Source organism: Lucilia sericata, unplaced genomic scaffold, assembly GCF_015586225.1.
Source record: "Lucilia sericata isolate MDLA Ls3-8-SP2 unplaced genomic scaffold, ASM1558622v1 Contig001040F_arrow, whole genome shotgun sequence".
NCBI lineage: Eukaryota > Metazoa > Arthropoda > Insecta > Diptera > Calliphoridae > Lucilia > Lucilia sericata.
This window is the reverse complement of record NW_023995020.1, coordinates 109,424-122,313: the sequence shown is the minus strand read 5'-3', so window position 1 is coordinate 122,313 and position 12,890 is coordinate 109,424. Positions and strand designations below refer to the sequence as shown.

Genomic DNA, 12,890 nt, shown 5'->3' with positions numbered 1-12,890 from the left:
TCAACAAACTAAACCGCACAATTGTCATACCAAACGTCCGAATGCTACGAGCAACCAACCGACATAAGCGGTCATATCAAGGTTTTCAACATGTGTGTACGTACAAACTGTAGACAATAAATTATTTTTATTAAAAAAACATTATTTAGTGTTTTTTGAAATACAAGTAAAATTATACAAAAACACACGTAACACATTTCAATTTTTTTGCGCAATGAAAGATTTTGTTGTTGTGTGAAAAACTATTTTCTTTTTGACATTCATATTGGCGAAAATTTTCAAATTCAGGCCTCTTTTATATACAGAAAACATGTTGCGTAATGTTATTTTTTCTTTGCAGTTCATGTTTTTTTTGTAGTATATATTGTATATTAAATAAAAAAAACTAAATTATTCTTAAGTAATTATGATTTGTTTATAAATTCTTTTAACATTTAAAGAGAAAGAGAAAAACTTGAAAGAGATGACAAAAATGCAAAAAAAAATATAAAATAAAATATGCTCTTGTTATGAAAAGGTTTTGAAAGAGAGTCAAACATTAAAGGAGAATATTGGGTAATATTTCCAAAGGTCTTGCTCTTAATATGTTGTGTAAGAAGAGGATAACATTGTGAAATAATGCCTTGAGGTACGGTCCATTTATATATTAGGGGTTTCCCCAATATTAATGCTGCCATTACATAGAAAGTTAAAAATTCTAGTGAATTTCCGAATGAGTGAATGAATGAATGAATGAATGTGAATAAAAGGCACTTTAATTTGTGTAGTCAAACTATAAAAATGTCAAAAGCTTTTTTGTAAATAATAAAATATGTGTAACCAAATGCCTCAACTTTGCTTTAATGTAGAGTTATTTGTGTTAATAACAGAAATATCTGCATATTATATTCTTATAGCTTAAGACACTTTCTATCAGTATACAAATTTTCATAAAAAAGTAAGCATTAATAACATTTACACCCCTTTCAGTCTTACATGGCGTATGATTAATATTAATTATTTTTATACTAAAGTAATTATAAAGTATACGCCTGATATAACTATTAAAAAAGCACAAAAATTCCATTTGCAGCCAACCCCTTTTAATACTTCAAGTGATTTTTTTTTCATTATTTGCTCTTGGTTAAGCCTCTTTAAGTACTTTTTAAGCACTTGAGACCCACCACAACTACTCTGCATTTATAATTTGTCTTTGTGCCTTTTAAATACTGTTGATCATGGCGCTTGAAGCGTAAAAATATTATGTACAAGTGCTATTCGTAGTAAGAATTTTGCTGCGTATGTGTTTACACTGTAAAATTAATGTTAAACTAATACGGTACATTGAACTTTAATATGCACTGCTAAATCTAAGAAATAATAATAATAATAAAATTTATATAAAAAGCCAAAGAATGAAAATAATTTTGCAGTTTCTGGCTTTTAGTTTTAGAAAACACTACTTTTAAATGTTTTTTTTTCAGTTGTTTGGGAGAAAAACTGAAATAAATTTATTTGAAACGAAGATATAGAAAAAATATTGGCATTTTATCAAAAGAAATGAGCATGAAATTTGAAAATTTTAAATTAAAACGAAAATTTCATTTGGAAACATAAATTGGCATAATTATTGAATAAAATAAATTGAAAGTAAATGGTGTGAAATACAATGGGTAGAGATGGCAATGAAAGTGCACTAAAATTAATAAAAAGCTAATAGAATATTATTGCAAGTAAATAAGAAAAAAGCTAGTTTTTCCAGAAAAAGCTTTTATGAATATAACCATAAGTATTTCCTATACACTTTCAAAAGCTTTAAATGGTGTTTATAATAAAGCTATTTTTAATATTATAAAAAAAAAATAGTTTGTAGAAAAGCCATACTTGCTATAGAAGTTTGCTAGCCTATGCCTTCTAAAAGCTCTTTTATGAAAACCACATTATACTTTGTAAACAAATGTTGTATAGAACAATAAGCTTTTACTTACAATTTCTCGTATTTGGTATATAAAGCTTTTATTTTAAGGCTTTATATAGCTTCTGGACAGTTTCTATTACTGTTGGACTTATTGCTTAATATCTTACTCTTCTTTTCAAAAGATTAGCACAAAAGCTCTTATTAAGTTATTAAAACTCTTAATAGAGAGCTTTTTCAAAATCTTGTGCAACTGCATCTTTCAAAAACATTGTGTGAAAGATTTTATTTAGTTAAAAAGCAGTTTCGTTAATAATCACAACATTTGAAAGCTTTTATGATTTTTCTAAAGATTTTAGTAAAAGCTTTTTAAGTTTAAGTTTTTAGTAAAAGGTTTTAGTAAAAGCTTCTTTTTATAATATCTTTATTAAAAGCTTTTTAAAAGTTACATTTTTGAAAGCTTTTATAAAAATTTTTCAAAAACTACTTTTTTGAAAGCTTTTATTATAAAAGCTTTTTAAAAACTACTTTTTTGAAAGCTTTTATAAAAGCTCTTTAAAAATCTTTTAAAAAATCATCTTTCAAAAGCTTTGTATAAAAGATTTTATTTTATTACAAAGAAACTAACTAAGCTTTTAATCTGAACTTTTATGAATTTTCTGTAAGAGTTGATTAAAAGTTTTGATTGAAAGCATTTTAGAAAAATCTAAAAGTTTTACAGTTTTTTTACAGTTTTTGCTACGTGTTTTTTAAAGTTTTTATTGAACTTTTCTTGATTTCTTTAAAATTTTTAGTTCAAGCTTTTTTTTCTTTAAAAACAAGTTTTTTATAAAAACTATTTGTAAATATCTTGTCGAAACTGATTGCACTATGTTTTTCGTACAAATTTTTTAGAGCTTTTTCTTACAGCTATCAAGAGCTTTGAAGATACATTTTTAGTTATCAAGAGCTTTTCTTCATAAGAAAATATTGTGAGAGCTTTCCCAGTTTATGAAAAAATTGTTTGAAAAACTAACACCGTAGGATTTTGTACCAACGATTAGAGCTTTTTCAAAAAGTTGCAAAAAGGTTCTGAAAGTTTTTTTCTAATAGCATTTTTAAGTATTTTAAAAATCTTTTGTTAGATATTTCAGTTCTGAAAACTTTTATTTCGAGCTTTTTGTAGTTGGTGCTTAAAAGCTAAAGAGCCAATTAAAAAAAAAAATAAAATAAAAAATTTTATAAAAATCTAAAATTTAAAAAAAAAACTTGGTCAAAAAAAAAAAAACACACCGAACATCACCTGTGTGATCACTAATGACGATGACTTTGGTGTGTATTGCAGTCACTTCAAAACAAAAACATTACTCATTCAAAATATTTAAATATTTATTTTTTAAAATACACACATACTCACACAATAATGCTTAGCAACATACTGTCAAATATGAAAATTAAATGAAAATAAATGGAAATTTAAGTTTTCTAATCATTTAATTTAATAATCATAAAAGAAAAGCGAGATGAATACAAAAACAAAAGAAGTGTGTGGCTGTCAATCATTACTAAAGATTTGACAGTTTATGTGACAACGACAATAAAAGCAAATACATACTGATTGTTTTACTTAAGTAGCAACAATAAACACACAACATTTTTATAAATAATTTTAGAAAAAAATTTCGAAATAAGATTTATGTAGTGTTAAGTATTTTAAAAATGTTTTTTGCTTTAATTTTTAACGCCAAAATTATATTTTTTTTTTTCTCTTCAGCTCCCACAAATTTCAAAAGTCTTTTATTGCGTGCCGAAGTTTTAAGGAAAATGAATCATTATCAAAGCTCATTGGCTGATGTGGATAATGCATTGAAAGCTCGTTATACTTCAGCTAAGGTGAGTATTTAGATGGTTGAATAAATTTTTCCTTGGTTGAATAAATTTAATATATTTTTCTTTGAATTTTTATTAAAGGCCCATTATTTGCGTGCCTTGGCTTTAAGCGATTTAAGCCGTTATGAGGAGGCTTTATATGAAATATGTTTGGCTATTGGCATGGACAAATCTTCAAATCTCAGCAATACTGAATTATTTCAACATGATCTCACTAAGGTAACTTTTATTACTTTTGTAAAGCTTTTTAAAGTCTTTGATTAAAACTTTCTTACAAACTTTAATGATAATCTAAACGCTTTTATTTTAGAATTGCTTGATTATTAAAAAATACAGTTAAAAGCTATATTTTTTCTAATAAACAATAAAATAAAGCTCTGATAACTAGCCATATAAAAGCTTTCTATTTAGCTTATAACTTTTTAAATTACTCTAGAAATACACTTTGTATTTTTTATTAGCATAAAAGCTTTATATATAAAACATTAAAACCAACAAAAGCTTTAAAGGTTTTTCCCTCAATTCACACCAAAGAAAACTTTAAGCTTTTTTAATCTAAATTATAAAATATAGTTGATCATATACAAAAGCTTTTAAGCATTGTAAGCTACGAACAAAAAAGCTTTCATCTAAACTAAATAAATTGGCAATTGGAATAGTAAAAGCTTTAATTACTTAAAGAAATTTACAAGCTTTATATAAATAAAATCTTGCAAATTTCTTTCAAATGATTTTACACCAAAAAACACTTAATTTTCTTAAACACATAAAGCTTTCACAATTAAAGTTATAAAATAAGAAAGATTTCAAAAAGTTTTTTTATTGCATATACAACATAAGTAAATTGGTATTTTGAAAAAGCTTTAGAAACTTTGATTTAAAAGCTTTGGACGTTTAAATCTGCAATAAGAAACAATACAATACAAACAAGCTTTCAAGTTAATAGTAGATATACATATAAAGCAAGTTCAAAGTATTTTAATATTGTATATGAAAGCTTTTTAATAGGTAATCAAACATTAAAGCTTTTTACATTACGATACCAAAAAATAAGAAAGTTTACTAGAAAAGCTTTTTAACTAAGAGAAATATTTATCTTACAGATTCTCCAGAAACTCCTTTCCCAAACACCCAAATGTCTCAAGGTTGACCTCTCATCGTTACGTTCAAAAGCTCCCTACAGCGTCTACTCTGAACACAGATTGAGGCGTAAAAACATTACGCTACTCAGCAATGCTGTGCAAGATGAAGAACCTTTAAATCTGTATGAAGATGATGATTTTCTTTCGGCCAATTATGGCAAAGAGTGTGATATATTGGCCGATGAAGATGTCTTGGCCTGTACGGATTTTCTAAATTGTGCTGATAAACGTTCAACTTATGCAAGTATTGCCAAGAAATATGAATTGGAATTGAAAAGACAAACAACCAGAAAACATTTTAGACGAAAATGGATGCAAAAAGAGACGGAGTTGCTGCCTAGCATCGATGTGGAGAGTGCTAGATGCAGCAGTCAATTTCGTAATGTATTGGAGCGCATGCAACAGGAAATTGTGAGACTGAAAAGTGAGTTTTTTTTTATACTCTAATAAAAAGATAATAAGAATAATGTACTTTTTCCCTTACAGAAGTAGAATCTACTCCTGAATATTTCCAAAGACAACTAGTAGCTGTTAATCCCTCTCTAATAGATGCCAGTGATTTTGATTGTGTTTTGTGTTGTCGCACTTTCTGGAAACCGGTAGTCACACCCTGTGGCCATACTTATTGTTTAGTGTGCTTGGATCGTTGCATGGATTACACTTCCTCATGTCCTCTGTGCATGTCGCCCTTAGTGGAGCCCAGTCTGAATATGTATCAGGGTGCCTCGTCGCCTGTTCCTTTAATGCTAACCAAAAGACCGGTTACCAAATTTCTAGAAGCCGCCATGAAACGTTTCATTCCAGATAGTTACCACAAACGTTTTCGCCAAGAAATGGTTATGGAACCCTCAGTACCCATATTCATATGTACCACAGCTTTTCCCTATGTTCCATGTCCACTGTTTGTTTATGAACCGCGCTATCGTCTAATGGTGCGTCGCGCTGTTGAATCGGGTGAAAAGCAATTTGGCATTGTCCAGCCGCACAGTGGGAAATCTCGTTATTATGATTATGGCTGCATTTTGGATATAAGAGATTGTGTTCTATTGGGTGATGGTTGTTCGATTTTGAGTACTATCGGCTGTAAACGTTTTAAGATTTTGGCACGTAACGAAAAAGATGGCTATGAAACGGCTAAAGTGGAATACATACACGACGAGACTATACCAGATGAGCATTTAGCGTATGTTAGTAAAATGCATGATGTTGTTTTATCGAAAGCCATTCAATGGTACAAAAGTTTAGGAGAGGATTTAAAGCATGAGATTCTTCAGAGTTATGGTGAAATGCCCATGGTGGAGGAGAATTGGGAAACAATAGCCGATGGTCCGGCTTGGGCCTGGTGGATAATTGCTCTGTTGCCATTGAGGCCTCAGTTAAAGGTAAGTGACTTTCGAATCGGTTTTGTATAAATGAAAAATGAATTTTTTTTAAGGAAAAAACATTCTGTAATAGAAAAGCTTTTGAAATGAAGAAAAAAAATTACAAATTTTTTTTTAAATGTATAAGCTTTTGCTAATAGTACAGATGAATGCTTTAGAATTGTTTTTCATAACATGTTTTTTTTTTTTTCTTAAAAGAAAAGTTGTTAGAATTTAGAAGTTTTGAAAAGCTTTTAAAGATGTTTAATGTTCTGTTTCAGAAACAAAGCTTTGGGAAGTAAAACTATGCTTTGAAAAGCTTTTAAGATATACTGTTTATAGATTGGAATAAGACTTTAATGAAATGTTTTATGTTCTGTTTCTAAAACAAAGCTTTAAGAACTAAAACTATGCCTTGAAAGCTTTCAATATAAACAGTTTTACACTTCTTCTTATAAAGATCCTATAAGACTCCTTTAAAGAACTTTTATCTTATAAAGCTTTTTCTCTTATCATAAAACTATTTCATGGTTTTTACGAACTACGAAGAGAATAATTCACGTTTTGTTGAGGTAAAATCTTCAGTTATATGTTCTATTGAACTTTGGTGTGGTAATACTTATGTTGTATTTGAAAGTTCATTCCAGTAAGAAAATTTATTTGTATATTAAAGTCCAAGTTTTAGCAACATTTAATACAATTGAATAGCTTTTCTATTTGTTGTCATACAACTACAGTTGATGTTGCAATTTTTTGAAGCTTCACTGTTACTTTAGTAAAGCCCAAGCTTTAGCATCATGTTGCCACAATTAAAAGGCTTTTCTATATGTTGCAATACAATCACAGTTGCTGCTGCAACTTTTTAAAGCTTCACAGAATCCTGTTACTTTAAAGTTTAAACAATTTTTCGCTTTTTTTATACGTTGAATTAAAAGCTTCTGATATATTTTCTATAGAAATTTATTGTTGCAACATATGTGTCAAAAATTTAAATAAATTGGGACATTTCGGAATGAAAATCTATATTGTGTAGTGAAGTTTAAGCCTTAGCAACATGTTGTTTAAATGACTACTCTATTTGTTGTTACACAGTTACGGTAATAGCATTTTACTTTAAATTACTACAATTAGATGATATAAATAAAACCTATTCGAAGCCAATTAACGATAACAGTTATTAAGTAACAATTAATTATTAACTATTTGCATTACAAGCAAATTACTCACTTTAAACTGCAAATGATTAATGGACTCATTTTGCTAATTGTTACTATTTTTATGCATTTATACAAACTAATGCAAAGTATTTTTCCCCTTTTTAACAGGTTGATATCTTGGCAACAACATCTTTGGAGAAACGTTTGCGTGCCATAGAAAAAACCATACACTCTATGCCGGGCAATTGTCACTATCAACGTGTATCGCAAAATTGTGATGTTGCCGTAGTGGTACACAATCAGCAACATCATTCGCATCATGATGAAGACGATGTTGATGAGATTGACGACGAAGAGGGAGATGATGTTGTGCATCGAGTACATGTTGACGATGAAGATGATCTCACCCATGATGGTATTGATGAAGAAGTGGAAGTTGATGATCAGCAGCAAGCCTCTTTGCAACATCATAGAGAGAATGTTGCACATGATCAGCAACAACATACAGCTCACACACCCTTAGAGCAACAGCAACAAATGCATCAGCAACAGTGTGACAGTGTTACTACAGTTGATGAATGTTGTCAGCGCACAACTACAGCTGCTTTAGTTCATGGTCAACTAGAGTCAGCTGATGAAGCTTTAGCATCCACAAATGATCATCATCACCACCACCATCATCATCATCATTCTCATCATAGGCATCATCGTTCGGGTCATGCCCATTCTTTGTTGTTATAAAATTTCTTTATAAAACAATTTATAATTATAAAAAAACAGTCAAAACACACCTTTTCTAAAAAAATTCTAACAAATTATTATAAAATATTTTTCTCATTCTTACTATTATTACAACATTTGTATAACGCTGACTGTTGGGAATTTTTCTATTTCTAATTAATTTAGAATTAATTTAGTCTGTAGGTATGAATGTTTAGTAGGTTTTTTTTGTATGTCTGTATGTATGTGTAGCTGATAATTATTTATTTATAGATATGTATGTAAAAAATATTTAATTAAACAAATTATATATGTCTATTATGTGATAATATAAAAAAAATAGTTTAAAATATTTTTTAAATTTAAATAAAATAAATTGAAAATTATGGTAAAAACTTAATATTTAAATTAAAACAAAAAAATCTAAGTAAAATTATGAAAAATATAACATTTAAAGCCTGCAACATGTTGCCATTTGTAAAATGCTATTATATAAGTAAAATTTGTAAACAACATGTTGCTGGCAACATTTTGTAACTAGTTTTCTTATGTTATATATATGTAAACTTATTACTTAGCTAAATTATAAAAAAAACATATGCATTAAGACTGGCAACATGTTGCTGGCTTTCGGTTTTTAGTTTTCTTTCCCTTCATTAATTCCTTTTAATATGTTTTATTTTAAAGAAAAACAATGTGAATGTTAAATTTATTATACTAGAATGAAATATTATTATCTAGGGGCCAATATACCGTAGCTGAACCAGTAGTTTAACTTTGTCTAATTATAACAAAAACCACAACTAAATCTAAACTTAACTTAAACTAAATCTTATAAGAAATATGAAATTGAATAGAAATTGGAGTAATTTAAATTTAAATCAATGTCTATGTTAGAAATTTAGTAAAAATTGTATACAAAATTAATGTAAATTTAGTTAAAACTAAACGATTTATAAGGAAATGCAAAATTTTGCAGATTAAGGCAATTCAAAATTATACTGGGTTCTAAAGAGAACAAAATTATTTGCTATTGGATTCAATTGTTATTTAATCACGAGAGTTGTCATATGTTGTTATTAACTTTAAAAAACAACTTTTGCAACATGTTGCTAAGATTGCATGCTAAACTTAAATTCAGCAAAAAGAAATAACCGGCTAAAGTCTTACAAAAGCTTCAAGGTCATGAAACTCTTTTTATTATAAAGATATTTTTATATTTCTCATATGTGAAGGGCATGGAATTGTTATTAAATTTAATTAAGAAATAACTTCTTATACTCACTAGAGAGAATACTTCAATCAATTGCTTTTGTACATTTCTGATACTGAGAGTCTTCAAAAAAGGACTTCTTGTATCTCACAAAGTAGCTTTTAAAAGCTTTCCAACATCGACTTTAAAGCTTCTTAGCTTTTAATTGCTATTTTAAAGTTATAAAAATGACTACGCTTGGCAACATGTTGATAATGTGTTGCACATTTTGCAAGTTTTTTAAAAAAATTAATAAATTAGGTTCTAATTAAAAAGAAAATTTTAATTTTTTTTGTTAAAGTTAATTTATATTTCTATTTAATTTAAATTTCAATAACTTTTTAAGCAACATGTTGATAAGGAAATAACTATAAAGATTTTTTTCTACAAAACAAAATTTCTTAACAAAAACCTAAATAAAACTTTAAATAGAGCTAAATAATGGTGAATAAAATGTATAACATAATTAGCAACATGTTGCTAAGATGTTAATTCTAACAAAAAGTCAAATTTACCTTATGTTACTAAGCATTTTAATTGCTTTTAAAGGTAGCATTTTATAAATACAATAACTTGTTAAGAAAACAGCAACAACAACATGTATTAATAATTAATCCCTTAATTAACAAACAACATGCTGCTGAGACTTAAGCTAATTTTATTACAACATAAAATTTCCTCTTTTCATTTAATTTTTTACAAGAAAAGTTTAAATTTAAAGTTAGCGTAGAACTCTTATGTTTACCTTAACTTGTTAAGCAATATGTTCCTAAACATAAACAATTTTAAAAAGTTTTTTGAATTTTATTTTAAAATTTTTAACAAGAACAGTTTGAAATAAAATTTAACGTAGAACACTTAAATTTAACTTAACTTATTTAGCAACATGTTCCTGAACATAAACAAATTGGAACAGTTTTTAGAAATTTGTTAAAAAACTTATATTTTGTGTTGAAAAAGTAACTTAAACCTAAAAAAGTATTTCAAGTAATCATTGTTCCTTTCTTTTTTTTTGATTTCAACAAAGCAACATGTTGCTAAGATATGTCACTGTTAATTTATGGAAAGTTGTTTTAAACTGTTGAACTTCAGTTCAAAACAGTAACAAGAGAAAGATTATTTCTAAATTATATTTACATTATAGGCAACATGTTGCCAAATATTAGGAACAAGTTTTTATATAAAACAAATTATTTTTGTTTATGTATATTTCGAAAACAATAAAATCTATTTAAAATATTATGTAAATTTTACATCATTAAGAGATATGTTTCCAAATTATTAGGTAAAATGTTGTTAACCAAAGTTATAAAACAATTTTCGGAACATTTTTGCAAAAATGAGCTTTTTATCTTATAATAATAGAAAATGTAAAAGAAATTGCAGATTTTTCTGTTAAAGTATCTTGAATAAACAAGTTTTCATAAAGCAACATGTTTCTAAGCCATAATTTGTATTAAGAAGATTTTAAATTCTTTGAAAATTAAATATATTGTAATAATGTTCAGAGTTCTTTACAATTTCAATGACAAAAGATGCTAAATTAAGAAAAAATATGTTTTACTAACATCATGCTGATTAGCAACATGTTGCTGAAAGTTTAAACTTGGAAAAAATGTGACTAAAAAGTAAACATTTACTTTCATCTTCAATCATTATAATTTTCAGGTTTATTTAAGAACAAAATTATTAGAAATATGTTGCAAAATTTTATAAAGAAAACAACAATGTTGCACACGTTGCAATATGTTGCCAACAACATAATGCTTGTGAAAAAGTTAAACACTTAAAGAAATTCTGTTAATTTACTATTGACAAATGAAACTTTAAGGCTGCCTGCCAACAACATGTGACTTATGGAAAATGTTTATAAACATAAAAATATTGTTTCACAACTCCCCAAATAATTTTGAATTGCTTAAAACCCTAAACAAACTATAGTAAACTTTAAAAAAAATTATTTAAATTTAAAAATATTTTTTTAAACAAATTTTAAACATTCCACACTTGTTTTTCACATTTAAAAAAAAAAAATTAAAATAAAATTAATAAAAACATTTTTAAAATAAACAAAAAATTTTCTTAAACAAATAATTTTAAACAAAACAATAAAATATGCCAAAATTTTTAAGCTTAAATTTTTTAATAACAAAAATTTTAAAAAAATAAAATTTAACAAAACTAAATTATTTAAATAAAAATTTTCTTAATTTTTTTTTTTAGACAAATTCAATTAAACACATCATTAGTAAAACAACAACAGCAAAAAAGGTTTCTTAAATTAAAAAAAAAAAAATATTTAAATTAACAAAAAACGAAAACAAAATTCAAAAAAAAAAATACAAACAAACACAAAAATTCAAAATCAAAACAAGTGTGTATATTATTAAATAAAACTAAAGATTTATAAATAAATTCAAATTTAAATAACTTAATAATAATATTCAATTAATTACAAGTACATAAAATGCTGAAACAAAATGACAATCTGCATAATTTATTAAAAAAAAAACAAATTAAAATTAAACACAATAATAAATAAATTAATAAAAGAAAAAAAAATCCCCTTTAAAAAAAAAACAGAAAAATAATATGTAAATGAAAATAATAAAAAATAAACATTTCTTAGAAATTATTTTTTTATAACTAAACTAAAACTAAACTACAAATATATATATAATATGACTTATTATTATAATTTTCTAATTAATTTCCCTATAACTCTCTCTCTCTCTCTATCTAAAAAACCGTAAACTACTGTAAAAAAACCTAAAACTTTAAACAAATTTATTATAATAGTAAACTATTTAAAATTCCCTAAAAATCCCCTACTCTACCTAAAACTTAAATTTGTTAATTGTTTCTCAATTACAAAATATTTTTATAAAATCATCTTTTTATTTAAATTTTAAAACATACAACTTAGAACTTTTATTGTTGATCTTACTACAACTTACTATTCTTAAAATCTATTACTTTCATTCCTAATTTTTTTCTATACAAATTTATTTCTTTTTAAAAAAAAAAACTTTATTTTCTTTCTTAAACTCGAAATTTTTATTTAATTTAAGTTTTTTAGTTTTCTACTTTAAGTTTTAAGAATTTCATACTAAATAATATAAATGCTGTGAATATTTTAAGTACGTTTTTATTTTAGTTTTTTTTTAATTATCATATTCGCATTAAGCTTATTTATAATTTTACTAAGGATTTAGTTTATAATTTTATGTTTATATAGTTTATTATGTTAATGTTAAAAGAAATTTCTTTAATTTTCTAAATATCTTACGAGTATTTTTTTCTATTTAATCATAAACAAAATATAAAACAAATTTAATGTTTCCTCAATACAATTTTTTTACTTTATTTTGAAATAAAATTTAATATAATAAAAATCTCTTAAAAATAAACATAATAAAGTTTTTTATTTAAAATTTTGATAACAAAAGCTTTCTTTGTGGCTGAAAGCTTTAACTTTAAACTTTATCATTTTTA

The 12,890-nt window shown here is 25.8% G+C and overlaps 1 protein-coding gene across 1 annotated transcript; it reads left to right on the top strand.

Moving 5' to 3' along the window:
- Nucleotides 1-3,653: 3,653 nt before the first annotated feature.
- LOC119609694 (LON peptidase N-terminal domain and RING finger protein 2) lies at nt 3,654-11,956 on the top strand. The gene is made up of 5 exons (XM_037964569.1): nt 3,654-3,766; nt 3,845-3,982; nt 4,867-5,329; nt 5,392-6,287; nt 7,592-11,956. The coding sequence occupies exons 1-5, from the start codon at nt 3,698-3,700 to the stop codon at nt 8,162-8,164; spliced, it is 2,139 nt and encodes a 712-aa protein (XP_037820497.1). The 5' UTR covers nt 3,654-3,697; the 3' UTR covers nt 8,165-11,956.
- The last annotated feature ends 934 nt before the right edge of the window (nt 11,957-12,890 follow it).